The 26,382-nt window shown below is 36.2% G+C and overlaps 1 protein-coding gene across 9 annotated transcripts in view; it reads right to left on the minus strand.

Moving 5' to 3' along the window:
• Positions 1–26,382, minus strand: part of qvr (protein quiver) — a 98,054-nt gene that overhangs the window by 43,810 nt on the left and 27,862 nt on the right. For 2 of the 9 annotated variants that reach the window (XM_069834257.1, XM_069834242.1), the window contains exons 1-2: positions 14,011–14,119; positions 9,783–9,947 (exon numbers count right to left, since the gene is read on the minus strand). The exons of 4 other annotated variants lie outside the window; for them this stretch is intronic. In XM_069834257.1, coding sequence (XP_069690358.1) covers positions 9,783–9,804 — 22 coding nt within the window. In that variant the 5' untranslated portion in view covers positions 9,805–9,947; positions 14,011–14,119. Of the gene's footprint in view, positions 1–9,782; positions 9,948–10,696; positions 10,899–13,912; positions 14,120–26,382 lie in introns of those variants that run through there. 3 more of the 9 variants (XM_069834253.1, XM_069834248.1, XM_069834264.1) reach the window with 3 other exon arrangements.

Consider the following 26,382-nt stretch of genomic DNA (forward strand, 5'->3'; position numbering starts at 1 on the left):
TATGTTATTGTATGTTTATATATTTCTTATTATTCTAAGATGTTTAACTGTGACCTTTTTGGTGTGATGTGTAAAATTTCCATATCTGTTTCTATATTATTGTAGTCATGGTTAGTGTCGATAATGTGTTCTGCATAATTTGATAAGATGTAGGGTTTGGTTATAGCTTTAATGTGTTCATTATATCTTGTATGAAAGGATCTTCCTGTCTGTCCTATGTAAAAATGTGGGCAACTATTGCTTTTTAGTTTGTAAACTCCAGTTGAATTATATTTATTTGAATGTTTAATGTGATTATTTAGATATTTCTGTGTTGTGTTATTTGTTTTGTATGCTATCTTGTATTCTTTTTTTTTCTGGGGTCCCAGCGAAATTCCTATATCTTGTTTCTTAATTTATTCCGGATATACTTCTTCCGCTTATTTGTTTTCCTTACATTTATTCGATAGTATTTTAAACCCTAGGGCGTACGAATGTGACTTATTTGTTCTAAATAGATTTTACTCGTAATTAGATTTGCTATGAAAATGTAAGAACGTGAAAATGCAGTACATGCTCATTGTTAAAATCCAGCCTGGTTTGATGTTAATCGAAATTCGAAGCTTCCTATGCTTCCCTCCAACGATCTTGTGTCCTTTAGTAACGCAATTACTGCTTTATAATCATGGAACATATCGTAACACATCATGATGTAAATGAAAAATTATGGAACAAGTAATACAAGGTGGGCCAGTCAAACGAAAAGATTTCAAGGCGCAGAAGAGGAATGAAAAGTTACTATTATATCAATTTAATGAATAAAAATGACAACATTAGGTATGCAACAAGAAAAAAAAATATTTCTTAAAAATTAAGTCGGCCAAGTGACGTCCATTCAAACGCACACATTCTTCGAGTCTGGCCACGAACTGTTGCATAACCCCTCTCAGCATATTGACAGGTATTGCAGCGACTTCTTCTCGTATACGTTGTTTTAGGACTGGAATTGTTCTGGGTGGATTGCCCCCAAATAACTTCGTTTGAAGAAATCACATGCCGTTAAATCAGGTGACCTAGGCGGCCAAGCGATAGTCCCATTCCGAGAAATGACGCTGCCCGGGAACAAAGCATTCACAGCATCCATCGAAATTCTTGCGGTGTGGCTTGTTGCTCCGTCCTGTTGAAACAGTGTGTTTTCCTTCACTGGAAAATAGGCGAGTTGTGGTGTAAAAATGTTCTGTATCACTACCCACTTCCACTTCCCTTAAGGCAGGAGAAAGACGAGGAAGATGAAACGAAAAAGGTAATAAAGAAGAGAAAGAGGGGAAAAGGTAAAAAAGGATAAAAGAACGAGAAGAATAGAATCAAGGAAATTCATGAGCAAGAAGGAGGAAGAAAGAGTAAGAAGAAAATCGTGGAGGAAGTAAACGGTGAGAAGGGAGAAAGAAAAGAAGCAGTGCAATTGAAGTGTACACCTTAGCTGAATGCAGACAATTTTGACGGTTGCTCCAGTTCCTTGTGACCGTCAGATCTTCAGCCTCCCAGACTGCAACAAGTAAGCCACGCCCACTCCGCGGAGGCGATCAATGCAGTCAGCTGTTTATTGACGCACGAGCAGTGGAATATTTATTTACTCTTGTTCTGATGGCAGCTCTGTAAGTCACTTTATGGCTCAGCATGGAGATCAAATTTAACAGTGCGGGAATTTCAAAGCGTTGCCTCAATCTGTGATTCGCGGAACTACTTTTTAATATTCTAACAGCACCTAAAAACGAGTAATCGTGGGTTTAGTGTTTACCACTAACTGCCTGCGCGTAGATCAGTGTTGCTGTCGTTTTTATTAATTTTCATGCTTCTGGATGACATTGAACAGATAAATTACATGAATGCGAGTATACCGAGAAAATCGGGAGCAAATTATTTATCCACCACGAATTCCACTTATTGTTAGATATATTGGAATATGATCCCTGCTTTCCAGCTTTTGAAATCATAGGAAACGAAAAAAATTACAATGACTATTTCGTTTATATGACGCCATTCCATTTTCGACCAATGAAGTGTAATGAAATTTTGAATTCCAACCAATCACAGTCAAACATCGCGATTATTTCTGCAGCTAGATTTATCGCTATAAATTTATCGTATGGTCGTTCTTTTGTTTAGTCGGTGTCGCCAACTGTTTCCCCGTAAATCGATTAATAATTAATATATTTACGCAATGAAGACGACGTTCAAAACGGCTCACCATGTAGACACAAAATCTTCATGCAACTTGATTATTTCAATATTCTTCCCAGATTGCATCCATACATGCATGGAAAATTAAACTGTGTAGATGCAACTTTAGTCCCGTTACAAACTACATTGGGAATACGTTTGTCGAGCTATGGAAAATGCTTTCCTGTAGCACGGAGTAACGGTCGAAATAAGGTACAGCTGATATTGTCCCGCTTCCACAGGTAACTAACCTAATATGCTACAGCCTATAAAATTTGTATTACGTGAATGAAATTATTAAACAACTAATAGAAAGGCAGATGTTCAAATTTATGTAACATCAGCACATATGAAACCCAAAGATCTTGTATAATATTATATAACAAGATCTTTGATCAAACTTCGTTCTTTGTGGCGTAATAAAATACGTGTTTTAATTATCTATACAGAGATGGCTTCACTGTGTAACAACATATGTCTCGCTGTAGTGTGAATACATAGGGGAGAGTCGGGTAGTATCGGACATCGGGTAATATCGGACAGTGAGTTTATTTCATCTACCACACGATGATAGTACCTGATTGACATGGTTACGTTTCTGTGATGTCGCATAGAGAAACGTAACCATGTCAATCAGGTACTACCATATGGTGGTAGATGAAAAAAACGCACTGTCCGATACTACCCGATGTCCGATACTACCCGACTCTCCCCTAAGCATTGTTATATAGCTGTCTCCACACATATTACATAGTTCTTAGTTCTCGGTGTAGTGTGTAATTTAACGATAAAGTACTAAATAAAGTACGAAATTGTACTTCCGCATCTACATCTTCATGTTCTAATTCTATATCCATTGTAGGCTATCTGAAGAAAATTAAACTCCTTCATTCAGATTTGATAACTGCGTTTTCAACAATTCTTCATTTAATCAGGTTACTGTAATTATATTATGAAATTTTAAATTAAATGACGATTTCAGCAGATAATGAAAATGTATTTCTGTTATATAAATAAGAGAAAAGCGCAGTACATGTAATTAACATTGTTAAACCTGTATTTCGCTTTTCGCAATTGGCATTACTGAATAACATCGGATTTCTTTATTTCAGTAATCGATATTCATCTATTTTAACTTCACAATGTCTGGATAGGTTAAATATTCGTAAATATACAATTATTAACACTTTGTGATCGAATTTTAGGGATATATTATTTACATTTTTATTTTATTCATGAAATAGTCCTAATAAATGTCACTCGAGGTCTGAGATTACTACAGATTAAATAATAATTCAAATTAGTCTCAAGAAAATTGTTCATACTCACTTTTTATATCAACAATTTCACAAAACCTTGTTGCATCGAACCCCGATTTAAGAAGCGAGAAACTAAACTACGGTCTGATTTTGACATCGAATATTCAAAGAAAACCTGGTCAAATACAACACATAGTGCAGAAGCTGCCTAAAAATCAACTCTTGTCTCCATTGTTGACTAGTCGAAACATGGATTGATCCTGATATCGGAGTATTCGGTAATAACCTGCATACGACATTGCATTTCACAGTACCTGCTAGGAAATAAATTCCTCCCTCTGTTGAGAGCTGAGTCATAATAATTTCAGACCTCCGAATGGCGTGACGTCGTCATTATCATGCAAGTTGCGGACATTCATTTTGCATGCACATTTAAGCTTGAGGAACAAAAGAATCAATACTATCGCATTTTAACGGCGCCGGAAGTTTTGACTTACTGCTAGCCATCTGCGAATTTGATTCACACAGAAAACCATTGGTTGAGTGAAGACTGTCACACAAATTCAGACAAACTGATAGCTTCTTACCAAAAGTCAACGAGTTTAGATGTGAGATCTGCTTTATAGCAGACTATCTCCTACTGGTATCCTTTACGGTCACCAGGTATCCCGTAATGTAAGGATTGTCCCTTATTTGGGACCAGAGAAACCTATCTCGAATGCATCCTATATGGGATACCAATAACCCTATGTTTATGGACATTGTGTCATAGACAAGCAAGAAATTTTTATTTTTATTTTATCCTTTTCCTTACATTTTGTACGGATATGGTACGAAAGATGCAATTGGACTGCTACGGAGAATCGGCGAAAGATACATAGAGAAGAATAAAGAAGCGTATGCAGTATTTGTGGATCTAGAAAAGACTTTTGACAGAGTGGATTGGAGTAAACTGATGGGAATCCTAAAGAAAATTGGTGTGGATTGGAAAGAGAGAGGATTGTTCAGTAACCTTTATATGAAACGAGTGAAAGACAGGATAGGAGAAGAAATGTCGGAAGGATGTGAAATTGGTAGAGGAGTACGTCAAGGAGGTCCTTTATCACCTATCCTGTTCAAAATCTGCTTGGAGTATTTAGTAAAGAAATGTTTTCAGAACATGGGTGGAGTGAAAGTAGGAGGAAGAAGAATAAAGTGCATAAGATTTGCTGATATGACGTTGTTAGTAGAAGAGGAAATGATACTAAAGGATATGCTACTGGAGCTAAGTGACAGCTGTGAGCAATAGGGAATGAAGATAAATGCAAATAAGACGAAGAACATGGTTGTAGGAAGAAAAATACAGAAGATAAACTTGCGAATTCTAAATGAGGCAATAGAGTATGTGGACAGCTTCAAATACAATAAGCAGTAACATGGACTGCAGCCAGGAAGTCAAAAGTAGGATAGCAATGGTCAAGGAAGCTTTTAATAAATAAAGGAGCATCTTCTGGGGATCTCTGGAAAAAGAACTAAGAAGGAGACTAGTGAAGTGCTTTGTGTGGAATATGGCATTGTATGGGGCAGAAACATGGACATTACGACGAAGTAAAGAGAAACGAATAGAGGCATTTGAAATGTGGATATGAAGAAGAATGGAGCGTGTGAAGTGGACAGACAGAATAAAAAATGAAATTGTGTTGGAAAGAGTGGGTGAAGGAAGAATGATGATGAAACTGATCAGGAAGAGAAAAAGGAATTGGTTGGGTCACTGGCTGAGAAGAAACTGCCTACTGAAGGATGCACTGGAAGGAATTGTGAACGGGAAAAGAGTTCGAGGCAGAAGAAGATATCAGATGATAGACGAAATTAAGATATGTGTTCAATATGACGACCGACCGTCTTGTTGAATGCAGCGAGATCTCACCAACATTAAACAAGACTGTCGGAATTTTAAACACATCATTTAGCAGTCGAGTCGAGCTATCCATATTATGATTATTTTTCATTTTAACTTCATTCTCTATATTGTACGCTAATGTGCTGTAGACAGTATAATATACACTGCGTAATGATTACGTTCGCATGGATAACTCAGTTCGTGAGTAAAAACACTTATTGTTAACACTGCACTGTATTTTGATTAAACAAAACCTAATGAAAATTATCAAACTCAAAATCGCGATATTTCCTAGTTTACGTAAATGGATGAACTATGTTTCTTCCCTCTTATACCTATTGAAGTGATTTGTTTATATTTTACTCCAGTACCATCGAACTCCAGTCGTGGAAGGAGGTAGCAAACTGTGTTTCCGGGTCTCAATCATTAATCCAAAGGTATAGCCAGGTTAATATTACAATGTTAGTAAAAATAAAATGATGTCCCTGTACTAGGGTAAGTGTATGTGTAAGTGTTCGTGTAAATGTAGTGTAGAGAATGGGTGAGGATGATGATGAAGGTGAAGAAGGGAGAAGGGGAAACCCGGTGCCGTCATGTAGGCTTGTAGCCTACTCCTGTCGCGTAACACCAAGGGGGCCGCCAGGCATAACGTTCCCATCCGACGGACGAATCACTATCAATAGTGACATATGCCTTCTCTTCATACGCACTGGGGAGAGATTTGGGATTTAACCCAGGCATATTGGTGCACAATTTAGTGATTAGAAGTTGTGCACCGCCATCTCTCCTAGCCCCGAGGTAGACATTTTACATGAAAATTTCTGACCCCGCTGTGAATCGAACTCGGCCCGCTACCACAGAGCTAACTCGGTGGATCCCGTAATGTCAAGATAAATCGCCGTACTCCAAGGAAACCTACCCCATACAAAGCTTAGTAATAAGTAATTATTAATTTAATGCCTTCTTTCAATTAGGTACACAAGCTACTGAGGTCGGTGCAGTAATGACATCACGACAATACAGGACTTGTGGAGTGACAATGGCAGAGAAAACCGTATTATTCTTATAAAACGCGCGCTACATCAGCTTTGTTAATCACAAATAAGCGAACTAACTTATTTGGTGAGAAACTATAATCTTACCGCACTACAGTAGGGTCTCACAGCACTTGCCTGGTATAGAATACCGATCTGTTTGATAAACAGCCATTAACTGACGGAACAGTAGCTGAACGTGTCACCAATATCTAACAGAAATACTTAGGCTCTGACGTAGTAGATTAAATGTTCGTCACCTGTTCACACCATCTCACCTTAGAAGTGCCAACAAAAGTGAGAGGTCTTACTTTACTGCTGTGACTTAAAAAAGACCGTTGAAACAATTTAACTTTGAAATCGTCATGCATGTGGATTGCCTCTCAACAGCATTGAAGCTTACTGAGAGAGAATAGCATTTTCTCGCAAATAATGCTATTTCTTCATAAATTAGTTTCGATTTGTTATAGCTACTAATTCAATGAATTCTTTTTAATTCTGTTGAGCTTGTATATTAATTTTTCTAATTCATTTTCTTTGCGTTATTTTACTGCTACTTTGTTGCTGAATTGCTATTCGTTTTGTTATTCCTCACTTCAATGTGTAGAAGTATTTTCTATTTTATTTTATTTTTACTATACTTCTCATTTCCTATTTTTGCTTCTTCTTTCACACAACTGTCTTCATAATTTTATTTAAGTCCATTCTTTAAGTGCAGGTCTGTTTTCATGTTTGATATTTTCTTTCCATTTACTTTATCTTATTACTTCAATAACTTAAAGTCTTCTGGAGCACTAGCCCTCTTATTCTTTCATTTAATTCCCAATCTGATATCCTAACTTTATATCGAGGTGTATGGGTATATATAATATATATATATATATATATATATATATATATATATATTTTACTAGTAGAGTCAGAAAGTATCGGAACTTCGGGTGGCAACGCCATGCTCTATAGGAAACTTCTCTGCCTTGTCCGTGTGGTATGTGACCTATTCTCCAGGCGCATAGACTCAGTGAGAACGTGCGTAGATACCTATGTTGCAGATGGCATATAACCATTTACACACCATCACCTTCAAAGTACGCCCCCTCGGCAGTGACACACTTTTTCCAACGTCCATACCACTTCTCGAAACATTCCTGCAGTCCATCTTTGGTCACTTCCCGCAGAGCGCTTGTCGCATGAATTTTCACCTCTTTGGCTGACGCAAACCTCCATCCCTTGAGTAGGAATTTTACCTTTGGAAATAAGTATAAATCTGCTGGAGCAAGATCTGGAGAATATGGTGGCTGTGGATGGACAGGTATTTTGTAATGTGCGAGGAATTCGCTCACCAAGAACGACCGATGTGCTGGGACATTGTTATGAAGGACAACCCAATTTTGTCCTTGCCACAAGTTGGGTCTTCTTCGTCGAACTGCATCACGAAGACGTCGAAGAATTGCAACATACGCTTCCTTACTGACAGTTCGACCCTCAGGAATAAACTCGAAATGTACGAGACCCTGGATATCGAAGAACACTTCAAGTATTACTTTCCCTTTTGATCGGTCGGCACGGAATCTCTTTTGCTGTGGTGAGTCGGGAGATTTCCACGTTGAAGACTGCCGCTTTGGCTGCGGATCGTAAAGGAAACACCATGCCTCGTCACCTGTGATCACTCTGTGCAAGAATCAAACAAGTCTCCATTAACCATTTGCCGCTCTTCCCGCTACTTATCTTTAGGGCTTCTTGGAACAACGTGCTCACACACACGTTGCATTTTCAAATGATTGTGAAGAATGGACTACACAGAACCATGAGAATTGCCTAACAAAGTAGCCACATCATATATTGATTGTCTGCGGTCTCGTCTGAATTCTTGTGCAACTCGAGCTGTCATTTCTTCCGTTCTTGCCGATATGGATCTTCCTGAACGCGAATCATCATCCGTTGAAAGACTTGTGAAGCGCTTGTGCCACTCATACACTCGGGTCCGAGACATTGCTTCTTCTCCATACTCTTGGCGCATGAGTACCAAAGTCTCAGTTAATGTTTTACCGAGTGTAACACAAAATTTAATGTTACCTCTATGCTTTTTCAAGCTCATTTTACCACATATACCTACACGTCGTCACTAAACGAAACGGAAAGCTGCACTGTATTACACACCTTCACTAAACGAAGCTGAGAGCTGCACTGTATTTCGATTGGTTTCCGGCTACGTTAGTCTTCCTCATTTTCATGCGCAGCCGCACTGAGTCTATACGCCTGGAGAGTATGTCACATACCACATGGACAAGGCAGAGAAGTTGCCTATAGAGCATGGCGTTGCCACCCGAAGTTCCGGTACTTTCTGACTCTACTAATATTTTAGGACCTACTTTAGCTGAAATAATTATGTTTTTCGATAATAATTTAAAAAATAATTTTTCTATCGATATTATTGAATGTTTATCTTATCTCCGGTCTTGTTTTTCAAATTGTTCAATATCTACTATGAATCCGTACTTCATTTTCCTCCAATGTAACTTTGGATTGACTTATTCATAGCTTATTATTAGACGCAGTTAAAGCTTACAGCAAATTGTGTTTATTTGTCCCACCTAGTTTCTGGATAGACATTACACACAAGCATTGGCTTTTCTCAAATTCCCTGACACTTCTTGTATATTTCGAAATGTTTCTCATACATTATGTTACAATGTAAGTATTTTAATTATTTTCATTTTTCTCCACAATTATCATATTTAATGAATTATAATTCTACTCTTAAGGACTGGTTTTATATTCTAAAATGTCAGTTGTTTTCATATCTTGTACATTTTTCCATATCAGATAACTGTCTATTTTACTACAGTATATTTGATACATATATTCTATATTATTTATTACTTTTTAATTTTTTTTATTTACGTATTTAATATGTTACTTATATTTTATGAAATAAATTATTAACAAATTTACATACAGAATTAATTAACACATTACTTAGAACAAAAAAATATTAATAAAGGGGCTTTATTTACCTTCATTTCATTGTTTTTAATAATCATATTTAATAACTTTTTACGTTTATTTCCATACCAGTGTATTCAATTTTATTAATTTCTAAAGCCTTGTTGAAGTGTATAAAAATTATCGGGAGGCCCATTTCAAAACTTAAATTAAGATCGTTTACATTTTATAGATTCTTGTGAATGACACTGAATTTTAAGAAATCGCGTGAAAATAAGCCCATAATTTTAAACAACGTTCGGATAGTGTTTTGCAACGGTTTTATTAACATTGTATAGTGTTATATGAGGAAAACCACAATAAATTCAATACAAACTGCTAGAATAATCATGTAGGCTACCTTTTGAAGTTTTAGTTGTGAGCAGCATAGCATAATAATATGTACATGAAATGTTAAATCCTTACCTACTGCAGTCCAGTAAATCATATATACGTTGAGATAGCTGCAACACAATGCAGAGGCACCGGCTTCAGTTCAAACTTCACTATCATAAAAGTTTCTTGGAGAAATATCACTACACAACATGGCAACGTCGTCCTGAGTTTTTATTGAATTTCTTCATTTGACATCTTTAAAACACACACACACACACACACACACGTGCCTGTATTAGAATACTTATATCTAAGAGTTCAAAAATTATTTATGTAAATTTCTAACTAACCTTTTTCGTCTTTACAAGTAAATAATACGAGAACCTGAATTAACGATCTACTAATTTTTCTGACATCGACTTCAAAAATTGAACTTCAATCTGTATGTAAAATCGTATGATGCTTTTAAATTTATAAAAATTACAGGTTATTTTTAAGTTTGAACTTAAGTGAATTTAAGGGAAGCTTGTAAATATTTCTCGAAAATGACAGTATATTTCTAGCATATCAACTCTTTTTAACAGTTATTCTCACCGAATACTTTATGTGGTAGCTATTAGATGACGTCCTTTTTAGGCATTTTTCCCTTCAAAAATTTCTAGGATTCCTTCAGTGGAGCACCGAAACTAGGATTGAGACAAGTTACCAACAGGCTTCGAGCTCACATATTCAGTTTCTCTCAGCCCCGAATTCCCTTGCAAAGACGCATTTTTGCGTATCTTTTAAAGTTTCTCCTCCCATTTCCCCTCTCTCATTCATTCATTCATTCTTACCGAATTATTCCTACACTCTATACCAGATGTCTTTGGAGCAGATATAAACAACGGAACGAAATGCAAGAGAGCGCGGTTCACACGATACTAAATGTCTGTGTATGAATTAAGTGACCGACTACGTTCATATCACGAAACGTGAAAATTAAAGTAATGTGTCTTTGAACATACCTTCTTGCATCAATCACTAGTTGTACTGCTGTCATCTGCTCATACACCGCTCAGATGCTAGACGCAATAGAACTGTAGTAGTGGACGCGTCTCTGAATACCGTCTCGTAACCAGGATATGCACGCGCTAGTGTCTACAACGCTCTCAGCTAAATAATGACTCGCCAACCAATGGGAGCGCAGCGATAACAAGAGATGCATCGAGAACCTTGTTATGGTCTGCTCCAAAGACATCTGGTATAGAGTGTAGTATCCCCCTCCCAGAAGCATTGCGCCTAAACTGATTTTTACGTTGTTCTTGGTTCAGCATTGAAAATGGATCAACATTATATCTAAATAACAATGACGATTAATGAAAAAATTACTTAATGCTTGCATAAAAACAAGATTACTCTGTGAAAACGAATGTTTCCATCCAAACTTTCACTTGAATTTTACGGGATCTGGACTCACGTCTCCGACATACGTAGGAAAATGAAGTGCTAGCCGATCAGCTGATGGTAGCAACAGTACATCAGTTCTAGAGGTATATTAATGTAATAGACTTATATTCCAAATTCTACGAACAATAGAAGTGTGGTAGCTATTCAACGTACAATATAGCTATTCAATGTATAGGCATATTATTATTTTAACCACGAATCCTCTCCAAATTAATAAAAAAATATAAAAAATTGCATTGGATTTATAGTTTGGGTTTAAACATGTTAAACACTTTTTATTCTGTGTTCACTCTCAATTTTAATTTTATTTTTATCTGTATTGGAATCCCCTCCTGAGCACTAGTCTTACTCATTCAGGAGTGGATTAGTTTATCTTATATTGTATTAACTTGTATTCATTTCAAATTTACTAGCAGTAAAATAAATAAATAAACCTATAAATAATAAATGTTTTATACGAACTAAAATGAACGTGAAATGTCGCATTTCTCTTTACGATACTGTAAGAAAGATTAACGCCTTTAATTTTTGTAAAATAGAACAACATTACCAACACCTACTTGATACTTTTTTACAGCAGTAATAACAGACATATTGAAATTATATTGATGATTTGGAAGAAAATTAACATCTTGAGGCCACGATGGAAATGAAACGTCAAACGAGGAGGATTTCATTTTTAGTACATCACACGCGCACAAATTGACACCGTTCCAATTATAAGCACGTGCCCACAATACAAACATTGTTATGTGACTTCTTTCCTTTGACTTTTAAAGTTCACTGCTCTACCGTCCTAAAAACTTGGACGTTCGAAAAAAAAATCTTTACATTTCAAAACTGAATTTTTAAATGATTTCCATTTATTTGAAAATGTTTCATAGTTGGGTTTATATTTATTAGATGTAAATGCTAGAACTATCGTAGTAAATTGATTCCCAAGTACGTACCCGTTGACACCCCTTTCTACTGTCCTTATTCCTTATTTTTGAGTAATGTACGGTTATTGAAGGACCTTGGCCTGAGTACAATACATATTCGGACTTAGCGGATACCTAACATTTTGATATGTAGTAACTCCATAACGTGAAGTCAGTACTTGCACTTAATACGGAACCACATCGATAATAAAAATACATTCTCTAGACAGAATTGAAGGGTTCAGAGCCATAGTGGATCAAACGCCATTTATTAAAAACGGAGAAATAAAGGGTTAAATTTAAGTGAATAGCATAGTTTAATGAAGATTGACATATCATTTAGTTTTTAATGTGTATACTTTATATTACTTGCTATATGTTTCCATTGAATTATGGTAATAACTTCATTTTAACCCTTGTTTTCTACGGTTTTAGTAAATGACGCTTGGCCACTATGGTTCTGAACCCTTCAATTCGAGCCTGCGATTTTACCTAATTGTTCAAACCGTTACTTGAGTAACGTATTGAAACTGTTTGGAAGTCAGAGTCAAGAGTATCAATTCCGTTTATGATATGGGTATTTGTAATATAAAATTAAGGGTTCGATTCCTGACGGGGTCATGAATTTTTCCAATTGACCTAATTCTACCGACCATACTTCGAGATCTACTCAATCTTTAACAGAAATGAGTGCCAGAGGATTTCTTTGGAGGTACACAATGCATGTAAGATTGACATCCATACTGATATTAATGTCCAGGAGAGCTAGGTCACTCGTCAGATCTTTCTCTTTCTGTAGCAAGTGGGCCTGTATGCCTGTAATAGGAAAACCTTTAACTTGTTATACTAGTAACATTTACGTACTGTATATACTGCAAAAGGAAGTTTATGGCCGAGAATGATACTCTTGTTATTATTTGTTCTGTATCTCTGGGTAGATAAATTCCGCAGTGACAATGTTCCGAATTTATCGAAGAAAAATGTATTTAAGAATGTGATTTTAAATAATTTTAAATCCGTTTGCATAATGCTATGCTTATATTATTAAGATATATATAACATGTACAATAAAAATTATGTAATGTTTATTTATTATTATTTTCGCGCTTCAGTCTACAGGCGTTTTTTTTACTATTCCTAGTTTCAAATGGATTTTAAATTGTTGTTGGAGTTACGAAGGAAGAAATTTGATTCTCAAGAAAACCTGACGACAATTTAAATTTCATTCTCCTTAATTTGAACCTGAGTTCACGGCTTCGGATGACGTTAGTATATTCTACATTAAAATAATTAGTTATAAAATAAAAATAAATTGCATAAGATATAACCTAGCTTTTGTTACTATTCGATTCGGTAGATATTTAACTCAAATATATCGTCGTTGTTCCTGCAATAACTCCTATGTGACATATTTATCGATTTTCAGGTTTTTGCTCTATTAAATAATTTAAATATTGATACAACAAATAATAAAATCTGCCATATGTAATTATATTGCTTTGTTTCGAAAATGTAAGAATTCATAGTACGGCTACCATAGGATGAATAAATGTGTTTTTTCTTCCTACTGAAAAAGTTTATATTTTGCACATAGGAGTCATTGCAGGAATAACGACGATATGTGACTCGTGCCTAATATTACAATTTAAATTATCACCCCTAATGATTTTCTGTTCGTGAATAATTACACAAGTTAAGAACACGTGACCTTATTACCACATTAAATACTCATAACACATATCGGGTTTTCACGGTCGAGTAAACCTTTAAGTTAAAATTATATTTAATCTCCCTGTCGTAAATGTGATAGCTTATATTCCATAAATATTACGCATGCTGTGAAAGTCAAATTACTTTTGCATAATATATGAACAAATCAAACATAAAATAAACTGACATAGTCACAGTCCATCAGAAACATGACAAAACACACAAGCGAAGAGATGTTGCACCTGCGCACTAGATGAGTCACCCGGGTGTTCACTGCCGCACACTCGAACACACGACTGAAACCTGGACGGCCCTTACGTCATTTAACGCCAGCTCTTCAACCCACAATTAAAAATAACACGCAGACGCCACACGCTGCCCCAGGTTGCGAATTGGACCCAGTGCTACCAGCAATTCAGGTCAAAATGTCCTCTTCTCAGCAATATCTTCGATTTCAGACACAAATTGTGTAAGTCTAATTAATACTGTTGAAACAGCAGCGACCTCTCCACTGTGTTGAGACGAGCTTCAGTAAAATTTATTTATTTTATTGGGTTATTTTACGACGCTGTATCAACATCTAGGTTATTTAGCGTCTGAATGATATGAAGGTGATAATGCCGGTGAAATGAGTCCGGGGTCCAGCACCGAAAGTTACCCAGCATTTGCTCGTTTGGGTTGAGGGAAAACCCCGGAAAACACCTCAACCAGGTAACTTGCCCCGACCGGGATTCGAACCCGGGCCACCTGGTTTCGCGGCCAGACGCGCTGACCGTTACTCCACAAGTGTGGACTCTTCAGTAAAATTATATGAAACAATTTATAGCCAAGTTTGTCATAGCAGTGAAACTCATATTGGGAAATAGCTGTTAGATTAATTTTATGTGCATTACTTAATTGCAATTTCAACATATATGACCCTTGCACCAATATCGATTAAAAGTTGACTAGGTAAAGTTGGCTTTTAATCATCTTCAACACCAATTTTCGGTGCATCAATCTCGATTAAAATTAAAAAAGAGGGTTTATAACGATAAAATTAGATCATAGTGTGTGTGAGACACAGTCAGTCTTTTCATGTCACGTTAGGATAACCTATGTTAATTACATACACACATGCGTATATACATATACTCTACATAGTTATATACCAGGTGTTTCAGACTACCCGTATCAGCCTTTTTTCTCGAAAACTATATGATACTGGTTGTTCATAATAGTACATTATGCAACGAGCCTATAATGATAGTAATTAAGAAGCGAGTATGGATGTTTATGAAACGAGCGCAAGCGAGTTTCATAATTTTCATACGAGCTTCTTAATTACCATTATAGGCGAGTTTCATACAACTTTTTATGCTCGACCATATTTATAACTTGAAATTATTCAGATGTATACATTTTATTTGTATCTGACAAGATCGGAAGTGACCTTGTTCTAGGTCGTGAATTGTGAGATGTGCGCAGACGCGAAAGTATTTATTTTTTCCAAGGAACAATAATGTCATTGACCTTGATGTAATCCCGTTAAACTCGATATAACCTTGATTATTGAATTCGACATTGAAAAACGAGATGACAAATTGAATTTATTTGAATATTATTTACAATTAGCACTAATTATTATAGTAACAGAACATAACCTTCTGCGACAGTATTGGATTTCCAGCCTCCGTGACTTTTCGCTAATTCTCTTTCGATTGCATATCCGAGAATAATCGATACTTGCGGTTTTATAACGGTACAAAGCTGACTTGTCATTGGCTGAACACCTGTACTTTAATGAGTAGTTGTACTTTAATGACATGCATTAAAGGACTGCTACCAGGTGTATAATTACTACATTTCGGCATGGTCGAGCATAAAAAAAATTTGATAACCAAGAAATATGTGAAGAATCGATTGGTGGCAGTACCATTTCCCCTAACAAATCGGAAGTAGGGGTACCTGTGGTCAACTTCGATATTTCAAATGAGAACTTTGGTCATTGAAGGTGCCATTGGAAATTACTTTCAAAAAGAAACAACTTTTACTGAAACTTTTTTTTCTGACTTTTATTGTTTACTCACAAAGCAACAAAAATGGTATTTTCTGAGAAATGTTGTATGTTGTTTATGTACGTATACTCTTCATAGTAAGTGTTCAAAATGTCCGCCACCCTGAGTTAAACAGTGTTCTGATCTCCTCCTAACATCCGTGATTGCACAGAGATCTTCAGCACAGCTGAGAGACATACAGGCTTCTCTTATTCTTGTTTCATATCTTCTCTAGTTGTTGGATGCACCTGGCAGAACATGGATGCCGGCCCAGGTCGATGACATTTAAATGTGCTTAAATACAACAGGCTCATGTCAGTAGATTTATTGATATGTAAAAGTACTCCTGCGGGACAAAAATTCCGGCACACCAGTGACGCTGATTTGTGTTCATTGGTTTGGTATTGGAGATATGCCACTGTTGTAGACTGTAGTGCTTCAATCTCGGCTCCAGGCAGATGAATATACAAATAGAATGTCAAATGTGAATTGCCCTATCAACCACTGAGTCTCATGCGAGGAGCTTCATAACATCTCTATAGATTCTGCGGTGGTTGCGAGGTGATTGTCACGGGCCAGGTTTTCATAGAAAAATCCATAGTGACTCCTGTGAGGGATCAGGTGACAATTGGAGTTGTCAATTGTGATGAACAAGTTGTCGTTTGGAAACTGTTTTAATATATTACTCCATTTTCCTCTGCTACCATTCCACAATTTCTCCATTAATGATTATATAATTGCCACTGTGATATAAGGTAAATCCATTCCCCTCGGTGTATCTTAGGCAAGGTGCGAATTTAAGATTTCTGATGGGGGGGGGGATAGAATCCTAAATAGAGAATACCATACATGAAATTATTATCACTATTAGTACAAGCGTTCAACCTTATCGAAATTTTTCCGAAATAAATGTATTTACGTATTGCATCATTTGCATCACTCCTGTTATTTTAATACACAAACTGATGACAACAAAGTGACAGAGGCGACTTCAACCTCATTCGATACGGCTCAACGCTTGGTCGCACTGAGTTGCTTGTCTTCCATCTTGATCATAATAATAATAATAATAATAATAATAATAATAATAATAATAATAATAAATAGCCATTAGCAATGAGATGCGTAATTCCTAAGTTATTGATTGTTGTCAGCTTGCCGGTGATGATAATACATCAATATTATTTTCTTTGCTTACTTTATATTTTGTACTCGTATTAAAACGATTGTCCACACCTGGTGAGTAGCGATTAGCGCGTCTGGCCGCGAAACCAGGTGGCCCGGGTTCGATCCCAGGTCGGGATAAGTTACCTGATTGAGGTTTTTTCCGGGATTTTACCTCAACCCAACATGAGCAAATGCTGGGTAACTTTCGGTGCTGGACTAAGGACTCATTTCACCGACATTATCACCGTCATCTCCTTCAGATGCTAAATAACCTAAGATGTTGATAAAGCGTCGTAAAATAACCTATTAAAATAAAATAGAAAAATAAAACAATTATATTTTGTGAGGGGAATAGAAGTTATCCCTGGCAGGGATGTTAATATGAATTTATAACAGGGGGATAACTTTCCAACGGGGGGGGGGAGAATTCCCCCCATCCCCGGGTTTATTCGCACTCTGATCTTAGGCAACATCTTTTTCTCCAAAATGAGTTACAATTTCGGCTCGTTTATTCCTATAGAGCAATGCTTAAATTCAAATTCCTTATATGAAAAGTATTCGTTTTCGAAAAAATAAAAATGTCGTCTTTCTAGTGTGATTTTAAGTGATCGTCGCCCATTTGGCAGGTTTCACCGTCACACGTTTCACAGACAAGCGGTGGTATTTTAGTACGGTACAAAGAAACCACTACCTATTTTTCACATGAGGTGACAAAATACAGTAGAACTTCGATATATCTCGAAGTTCTTCCGGAAACTGGTGATACATCGAGTTATCGAAAATTCGACATGTAGAAAATAATATGAAAAAAATTTCCAGCACCATAAATTATTGTATTATTGATGATAAGTGTTACCGCTTAACTTTCAACAAAGAAGATGAGGTTGTCCATAGACTTCTTCTTTGCTTTTCAGGACGACAATTTTAGCAATTCATAAATCATAACAAAGTTTGAGAAGAATAATGTTAAAGACATGCCATTATGTCCTCACAGTGTTGCTCATTGTTTTATACCATAGATGCCTGCCTGTAGTGATTGACAGGGGTAGGATTAATACTAATGGGTTCATTCCTGGAGAAGGGCACTGTCACAGGAAGGAGCATACTAATGTACAATGCTTATTAAAGTAATGGTATTTCATCACATTCATTCGAGTTTCCTTACACAAGTGTATATATTTTTCATTTTGCACCTTAAAGTCCAGTTAAAGAATATGTTTTTCCTACTGGGAAGAGAAATATTCATCGGGATATAAAAAAATTGAGCAATAGAACTTCGATATGTAGAACAAATATTATATGTAAATTATATATGATTCCGCGGGAAATTAAAATGACTTTAAGATACAGAAAAATTTAGTTATAGAGATTCGATTAAGGCTATGGAACTGTGAAATTTCTAATTACTACATTTTTACACCAATCAATCTGAAACTATTACCATATATTTCTTACAATGTGGACATGCAATACCCAAATTTTCACTTTGATATTCTAATTAGTTGACTTATAACAATTATTAATTTTTGTTGTTTTTAATACTGTATTATAATTGTCCCAATTTTCAAAGTTTACATAATTTTTCTTTAAATTTATATTTAATTTATTCATGATATACTGTATGCATATAGAATATGACATATCTTTTCATATTTTACTGTTTGAAAAAAAAAACCTTTTATTTGTTAATTTTTAAAGTTTAAAAAACTTATCACATCCTCAACTAATGGTGATTTGAACACTCCCAATAGCAGAAGAAAACACATGTGTCAGTTAACTTCACGTGCTTTTGTGGACTTCTGTGAAAAATTTCAATGAGACTGGAGAAAAACTGCATTCATTAGAGCATTTTGAATGTTATAAAATGTTGAAAATTGAAAAATCGAGAAAACGAGTGTCAAAGTACAGCATGTATATGATATATAATATCGATATCCTTCCTTCCTATACAGGTCTACCACACACATTTTTCTCCTACATAACAGCGCGAAATATGAACTGAATGAAAAGTAAAATTAGAATGAAGAACAAAGTCTGTCAGAATGACAGCTGAGTGTCAGTTTAAAGGGCTGCAGCTCCACGCACGCGCTGGTCCCTTTAAATCCGTCCTGAGGGGCTTTAAATTGTCATAGGGCCAAAATAAGCACAGATTTATAAAACTGAAACATTATTTTATTTTTTAGAGTTAAGAACAAACTTTCCATTTTTAATAGTTTTTTTCATTATTTTCACCGATCCATAACCTTAAGGAAGTCCGACTGTAGACCTACATCACACTGATAAGGAGCAGACATCCGTGTTCTAGTTGGAAATCAAATCTACAAACTCCGTTTCCGCACAGCGATAAGGATGTGTCTTAGCCATTGGCTATACCACTGCCGTCCGTTTCCGTTTTAGATAGGTTTTTTCGTGGTAGAGTGCAAGTGATGTTGAAGGCAGGTCAAGAAGCGACGGATTTAGAAGTTGGCTGGAGCGTCGCGGTGCCGAAACTCCCGAACAGTCCCGACGGCGACGGCTTTCTTCCTCAAATGTGGTACACAGGACGCAAGGCCGTCACAGATCTGGGACAACCTCGAAATCTGATGGAATGCTCGACTTTCAGCTGTTTTATCCGGGGTGGAGACAATTCTCAGCGTCAGTTAGACCAAGGTTTATCGAGGAAAAGCCGGGTCGATGTGTAAATAACACTAAGGTTCAATTTTGTGGGATTGCTAAATACATTAAAATTGTTTTAACCTTAATAGCGGTCTTGTTTGCCTCGTTACCACTATTTGTGTTCACTATACGCTATTTGTGGTTTCTATGTTACGAAATCTTGTTATCTTTAAAACTGACTTCAGGGTATATGTACGTGAACGACCACAAATATTATCAGAAATTGCAGGCTCTAAAATTCTAAAAATTTATAAGAAAATGAACTCACAATTGGACAAAAATTACAAGGTACCGCATCAAGACTTATTAGAACTTAAATATCTGATAAAATTGTAAAAAAAGGTTACTAATAATATTTTTCAAACCAGTTTTATCAAAGTATGAAAAAAGAAAAAAAAAATCTGCAGTTACATCTTCTGGTAATCATAACATTATTATTGTCTCTGTGACATCTTTAATATTTTACCTGCATGGAATAAACACTTATTTCTGTAAAGTACACTACTCTCAGACATGTAGAGTTGTTTATTTTAATACAATTAATTTTTTATTTGTCATATATAGAATATATTAAAATTTATATAATGTTTTGTGACCTAATCCTTCTGTTTTCAAAGAAATGGGCATTTTTGTAGTCTACCTTTAGCATTAATGCATGTTAACTCAGTGTACAAAATTTCTGAAGTCTGTCTCTAATGGTTGTGGAGTTATGAAATAATATATGTGAAAATTTTCAAATTTTGGAAAATTTAATTTAAAGTAAAAAGTGAATTCTAAAAAAATATTATTAGTAACCTTTTTATACTTTTATCAGATATTTAAGTTCTAATAAGTCTTATTGTGGTACCTTGTAATTTTTTTCCAATTGTGAGTTCATTTCCTTATAAAATTTTAGAAATTTAGAGACTGCATTTTCTGATAATATTTATGGTCCTTCACGTACATATGCCCTTAAGGATATCACTGTTCTGTTAATTTTGTATGCGTTATTAATTAAACTGAATCCTAGACTCAGTCTTACCACCTCGTGTTAGTATAATAGATATAGGACTTAGTACTGACCCAGAAACGAAATTTGAGGCACCTGAATTTTCCAAGTTTCAGCTATAACATACTGCGTATGCTCAGTAATTGATATAAGTACACTCACTCTGAAATAATTAATTTTTTCCTACAAAAAATGCAATTTTTCAATAAGTTTCCACAACAGAAAAATTATTATATAATCCTCAGTTTGAAAGATAGGAAGATTGAGTTTAAAGCAAAAACTTCATTTTTCACAGGCATTTTTTCCCTTTATAAAGATCGGGGGGGGGGGTCCACCGTTGTGGCTGAGGGGTTAGCGAGTCTAACTCCGAACCCAGAGGTCCCGGGTTCGATTACCGGTCAAGACGAGTTGCCTAGATGAGGTTTTTCGGGGTTTTTCCCTCATTACTATGGATGAATATCAGGTAACTTTATCAGGCGATTGGAACCCCACTCATCTTCGCCACTTCCTTTCCTCTCCCGTCATCTTTTCCTCATCATCCCGTTTCTGGTTTTTCAGATCACTCTACCGGCGGCCTCCCGAAGCTGCTGACTCTCTCGACCGGCCTCCGTAGAATGTAGTTATGCGACGTTGGGTGGCTTCTGCAATGGCACCCGAGGCGGACCTACTAGGGGGAGGAGTTTCGCCTCGATCCGACAGGGGGGCCTTGGAGAAATTTTCCAAAGCAGGAATGGTATATAGTTTCTGTCGGTTGTAGGGACCGGTCGTTAAGGAAGTCATGTGGTTAGGGCGGTGCGCGTAGGGGATCTGTGGCATGCAATTCATTCCATATCGAGGGTTAACGCAATAGATCTCAACAGGTCGCAGTGCTGGGCCATCCGTGACTCCCTCAGCTAAATTCCACTCCATTCCATTCGAAGATCAGGGGGTTTCACTTACGTGTAAAGTCAGGAATGAAACATCACTTTTGAAAGGGCGTCCTTAAACTTTTGATAGAAGCTGTAAATACACTTTAATGTAAGCATTAAATGTAATTTAACATCTTAACTAAACTATAAGTATAATAATAATAGAGCAGCGTTTCTCAAACTTTTTTGAAGTGGGGACCACTTTTTTAAGTCAGAACAATTCCGCGGTCCACCTTCCTCTTGTTTCCTTGGAAAGCAAATTTATCATTTTTGTAGCATATTTTAATAGCCTACCAGTATACTCATATTTACTTGGAAAATAAGTTTAAAATTGTGACCTCGTGGTTTCGAGATGCGAACATATGTCATTGCATAATTCTTTTCCAATAACGAAATCATTTTCGACCAAAAAAGACTCTAGGGTTTAAAATAGTGAAAAATTGTCTGTTTTACGTAATTGACCCATAGACCAAGTTTATTTTCTCATGCGCATTGAGAACAGTCAAAGAATTACCTTGTAGAGAGAGATTTAGTTCGTTTAATTTTGAGAATATATCTGAAAGATATGCCAATGTACTTAGTCACATGTCATCATCTAATGTACAGGCATAAGATGGCGAGAAGCACCACATTCATAGTGCTTTAAATCCCTCTTTTGTTGCTGAGAGTAGAGTGGGAAGTCGATAGTCAGGTAGTGTAATAAATTTCATAAAATGTCAGTACTGGAAGAAAAAGTGAAAGGTGATTGCCATGTGTCATTTCCAGACTGAGATTTTTCAGCTATAGTTTGATACGCAATTCGTTTGAATTTCATTTTTTCTTCTGTCCTTTTTGAAGGACCACAAGGGAAGATCTCGAGGACCACAGGTGGTCCGCGGACTATAGTTAGAGAAACGCTGATATAGAGGACAAAATTTTACTGTAAGAGTGAAGGTTAAAATGACAAGTTAAACTGGATTTACAGAATTATTTTAAATATTTTGAGTTGTATACTGTAAAATTATCAGAATGTAGCTTATCTTTATGCTACACCGAAACCTTCATGGCCTATGTTAACTAATTGCATCCGTAACAAACGAATCCGGTTACTTGGGTCTGTTTGGCACTGTGACACACGTTTCTGCGGAGAAAATAATCATAAGCGCACTGCAACGTTTTAATGGAGTTGCTAAACAAACGAACAAGCTCGCACTGGAGGGCGTCTCGTCAACTGCAGTTTTATGTGGGTGGGCGTGCTTCTCTGGAATATAAATGTCCCTACTATAACGACGCCGAGAGCCGAAATTGAAAATATCTCATCTTATCTTGAATTCATAATACCACCACTGAAGGTCCTCAAACCCGTGCAAGCGAACCAGAGATGCTCGAATCGCTTCCAGATGATTGGTAATACAGTACAACCTCCCTAAAACGGAACGCGATCGTTCCAGAATTTTTTTTTTTTCCGTTTTCACAGGTTTTCGTTTTACAAAGGGTTGAGTTTTGGCAAAACTAAGAATAGACTACTGCAATATGCTGACTGTAGGAAGAACACAATGAAGAAATAATTTGAAATAAAAGTTACTACAGTACATGCAAAGTGAATTTTATTTTCATAATTATTAACTTACGTAATTGCAGCCTCTCGCTCTCTCTCCCTCTCTGTGCCCTAGTTTCTTGGGCCCCACATTTCTTTTAAAGTGCATTGCCGCGACTTTTTTTTAAGGGAACGTTGTAGGATTTCCTTCGAGTCCTGCATCAATTCAGAGTTGTAAATTGCGCCTTGACCCATCGGTATTGTAACTGAAGTTGTGTTTGATGGAAAATAGATTAACTTCACGTTAGACAAATCAATCCTTGGATGACAAGTAGCATTGTCTAAAAACACTATGACCTTACGACCTTGACGTTTCATTGCTCCATTAAAATTATGAAGCCACTCTTCCATGATAGAACTGGTCATCTAGGCTTTTTTTATTAAATCGCACAGTTTTACTTTATTCGCACTGTTATTTAACACTGTATTGGCATATTAACACAAAACTCAGACTAAATAAACGGAAATGTGAAACTAAATTGACACTACACTACAATTATTCACAGTTTTATTCCACTCGGACTGTCCTTTATCAGTGTATTGGCTTGTTAACTCAAAACTCAGAATAAATGGAAGAAAATGCAAGAGGGTTGGAAGAAATAACGGCACAAGAGGTCGTAAACTGCCTGGGTCCTTGACAATAAGCACAGAATAGTGACATGGTGAGAGAAGCTTCACCCCCAAAGCCTGACGAAGAATAGCGAAAGTCTTCCAGATCATTGCATGTACAGACACAGTTCATATTCTATTATGCAAAATTAAAAATGGTTCGAAAGAATTTAGCAACAGTTAACGTTTAAAATTATCCGTTTTAGTCAGGTTTTTTTTACCTAAATGGTGCCCAAAAATGATTCCGTTTTCGCGTTAGGCAGTTTTCCGTTTTAAAGTATTATTTTACATAGGAAATCATTCCGTTCCCAAATTTATTTTTCGTTTGTACAGGTTTCCTTTTTATAGAGGGTACGTTTTAGCAAGGTTTTACTGTACTAAGAAATTTTTATGCAATATCTCCAAACCAAATTAGTTGATTTATCTGAATATCAATGTTTTAATACAAAAGTGGCAACAATAATTCTCTGCTTGGTTTAGTTAAAATATATTAAGAAAATTAATGCACATGAAAAGTCGGCACTAAAAGTAACACGTAACACTAACAGCATTACCATACTGAGGAAAAACATTCTTCTTTCCCTATTTTACCCACCCTATTTTATCAACTTACTGTATGTCTATGCTAGCCAGTGTTGCCAACTCGATTCTTAAAAATCCGCTATGAGACCGTGGGGAAACCGCTAAATTGCTATATTGTCAATGTAAAATTAGATTATTTTGCCTCTGTGAGTGCTAAAAATAGCCGCTAAATCCCTATATCAGCAATACAAATTTCATAAATTTTATCCGCTAAACTAACACTGAAAAACGCTAGATCTAGCGGAAAAACCGCTGAAATGACAACACTGATGCCAGCCCTGGGCATAAAGGGAAAGAGAAAAGGAAATGAGATACCAGCGCCCCTGTCCTTTTCGCTTATTCCGCTTTAGAAACAAACATACAGTCAGACAGTGTGGATTAGTGGTGGACTTTAGGGGCCGTATTCATAGACATTCTTAGCGCGGGCTTTCGGTGGATGATCAGCGAACTAACGTTTTTTGTATTCATAAACCAGTGTCAGCAATATGATATGATATGAATCCTATTTAGCACGCTCGTAGCCCGGGCTAGCGAAATGTCTATGAATAGCACCCTAGGCGACCAGCGAGAGCCGAAAGCTATGATGCCTGCCTTTTACAAACCGTCACTCAGTAATACTTGCCTATCTGTGCACTCGTTTCGGTCCGGAACATAACTGTATAAGCCGGGGAAGGCGGAGTGGGCAGTTAAGGGGTAGTCTGCACTGACTCAATCGAGTTAATAGCGCCCAGGCCTGGTCTATGCAGTGTAAGAGCTGAAAGTTACTTTATGTAAATTGACACTAAACCAGGCCTAAAGATGACTCCCATAACTAATACAACAATTCACGCGCCAAAGTATTTTTCTCTGAGGTGGCTTTTGCCGCGTACGTAAGAAACAGCTACTGCGAATCTACTACAATTTAAAATTATATGGATAAATGTTTCAAGTTGATTCATTCATTCATGCCTAAGAGCATGTATTTCACTGCAAACCCAGCATTCTCCAGGCGTTCCTATTTTCTGCATTTCTCTTAATCTCCGCTTATGATCCATATATCTTAATGTCGACTATCATCTAATATCTTCTTCCGTGCACCATTCCTTCCAGTGCATCCTTTAGAAGGCAGTTTTTTCTGGCTGGACGATGACTGTTTTCACAAAAAAAAAGTCTTTGGACTATGATTGTTTTATGAAAACCACTGAAAATTTCCACTCCTATAACATAAGCCTATGGTGTTCTTTTCCTTAACAACTAATTCAGTAGATAGCCGCTACATTACGCTCACCATAATATACCTCTTTTTGGTTTCAGTTACAAATAAGGATAATATTTATCTAAATGTGAGGTCGAAACTGATTGCAATTATTTGCTTCTTATTTAAGATAGATTGAATAATTAATCAGTACTTTTCGAATGCAACCCATATGTTATACTTAACTACTATCCTATGATGTCAATTTTAGTGATCCTTGATTTCATTCGTGATTAGGCCAATTAGTAGAATTAATAAAAATATTGTTATAATAATTGTTCATATTATGATTCTTGATGCTTAATATCTCAAATTTACATTTTTTGGACTATGGTTGTTTTTTCAAAAATCTTTCAATTGATACATTATACTGAAGCGTTTCTTTTTGTTACGTACACATACATTGGGATCATAAATTTGAAAAAATATTTACAAAATAATAGTTTATAAAGTGTTAAAATAATGATTTTGCACGTTTTGAGACCTGAAGAATCCAAAAATGGAAAACTAAGTACATTGCATTGTGCCACTTAAGAAAACAGGGAAAATTTACAAGGAATTTCGAAAAAGAAATCCATGCCAAGCTCACCTCGTTTCATTGTAATCGGATTCCTGCCAGTGGTTTCTCAAATAAGTTTCTTCCAATTGCCTAAGGGCCAATGTGTCCTTTGATTTTTATTTCTGCTGTATTATGACGAACTCAACCCCACTGAAAAGATTTACTTAATTCAAATGATAATATAAAAGATTCCTATCTATTATTTATCGAAGTATTCACAGGAAATCTCTGAAACAGATGGGAGGGGTTCGAATCTCTGTATTCTCGGCGAGAGTTCTTTTAATAGATTGATTCCTTAAC

The sequence above is a fragment of the Periplaneta americana genome, chromosome 1 (genome assembly GCF_040183065.1).
Source record: "Periplaneta americana isolate PAMFEO1 chromosome 1, P.americana_PAMFEO1_priV1, whole genome shotgun sequence".
Taxonomy (NCBI): domain Eukaryota; kingdom Metazoa; phylum Arthropoda; class Insecta; order Blattodea; family Blattidae; genus Periplaneta; species Periplaneta americana.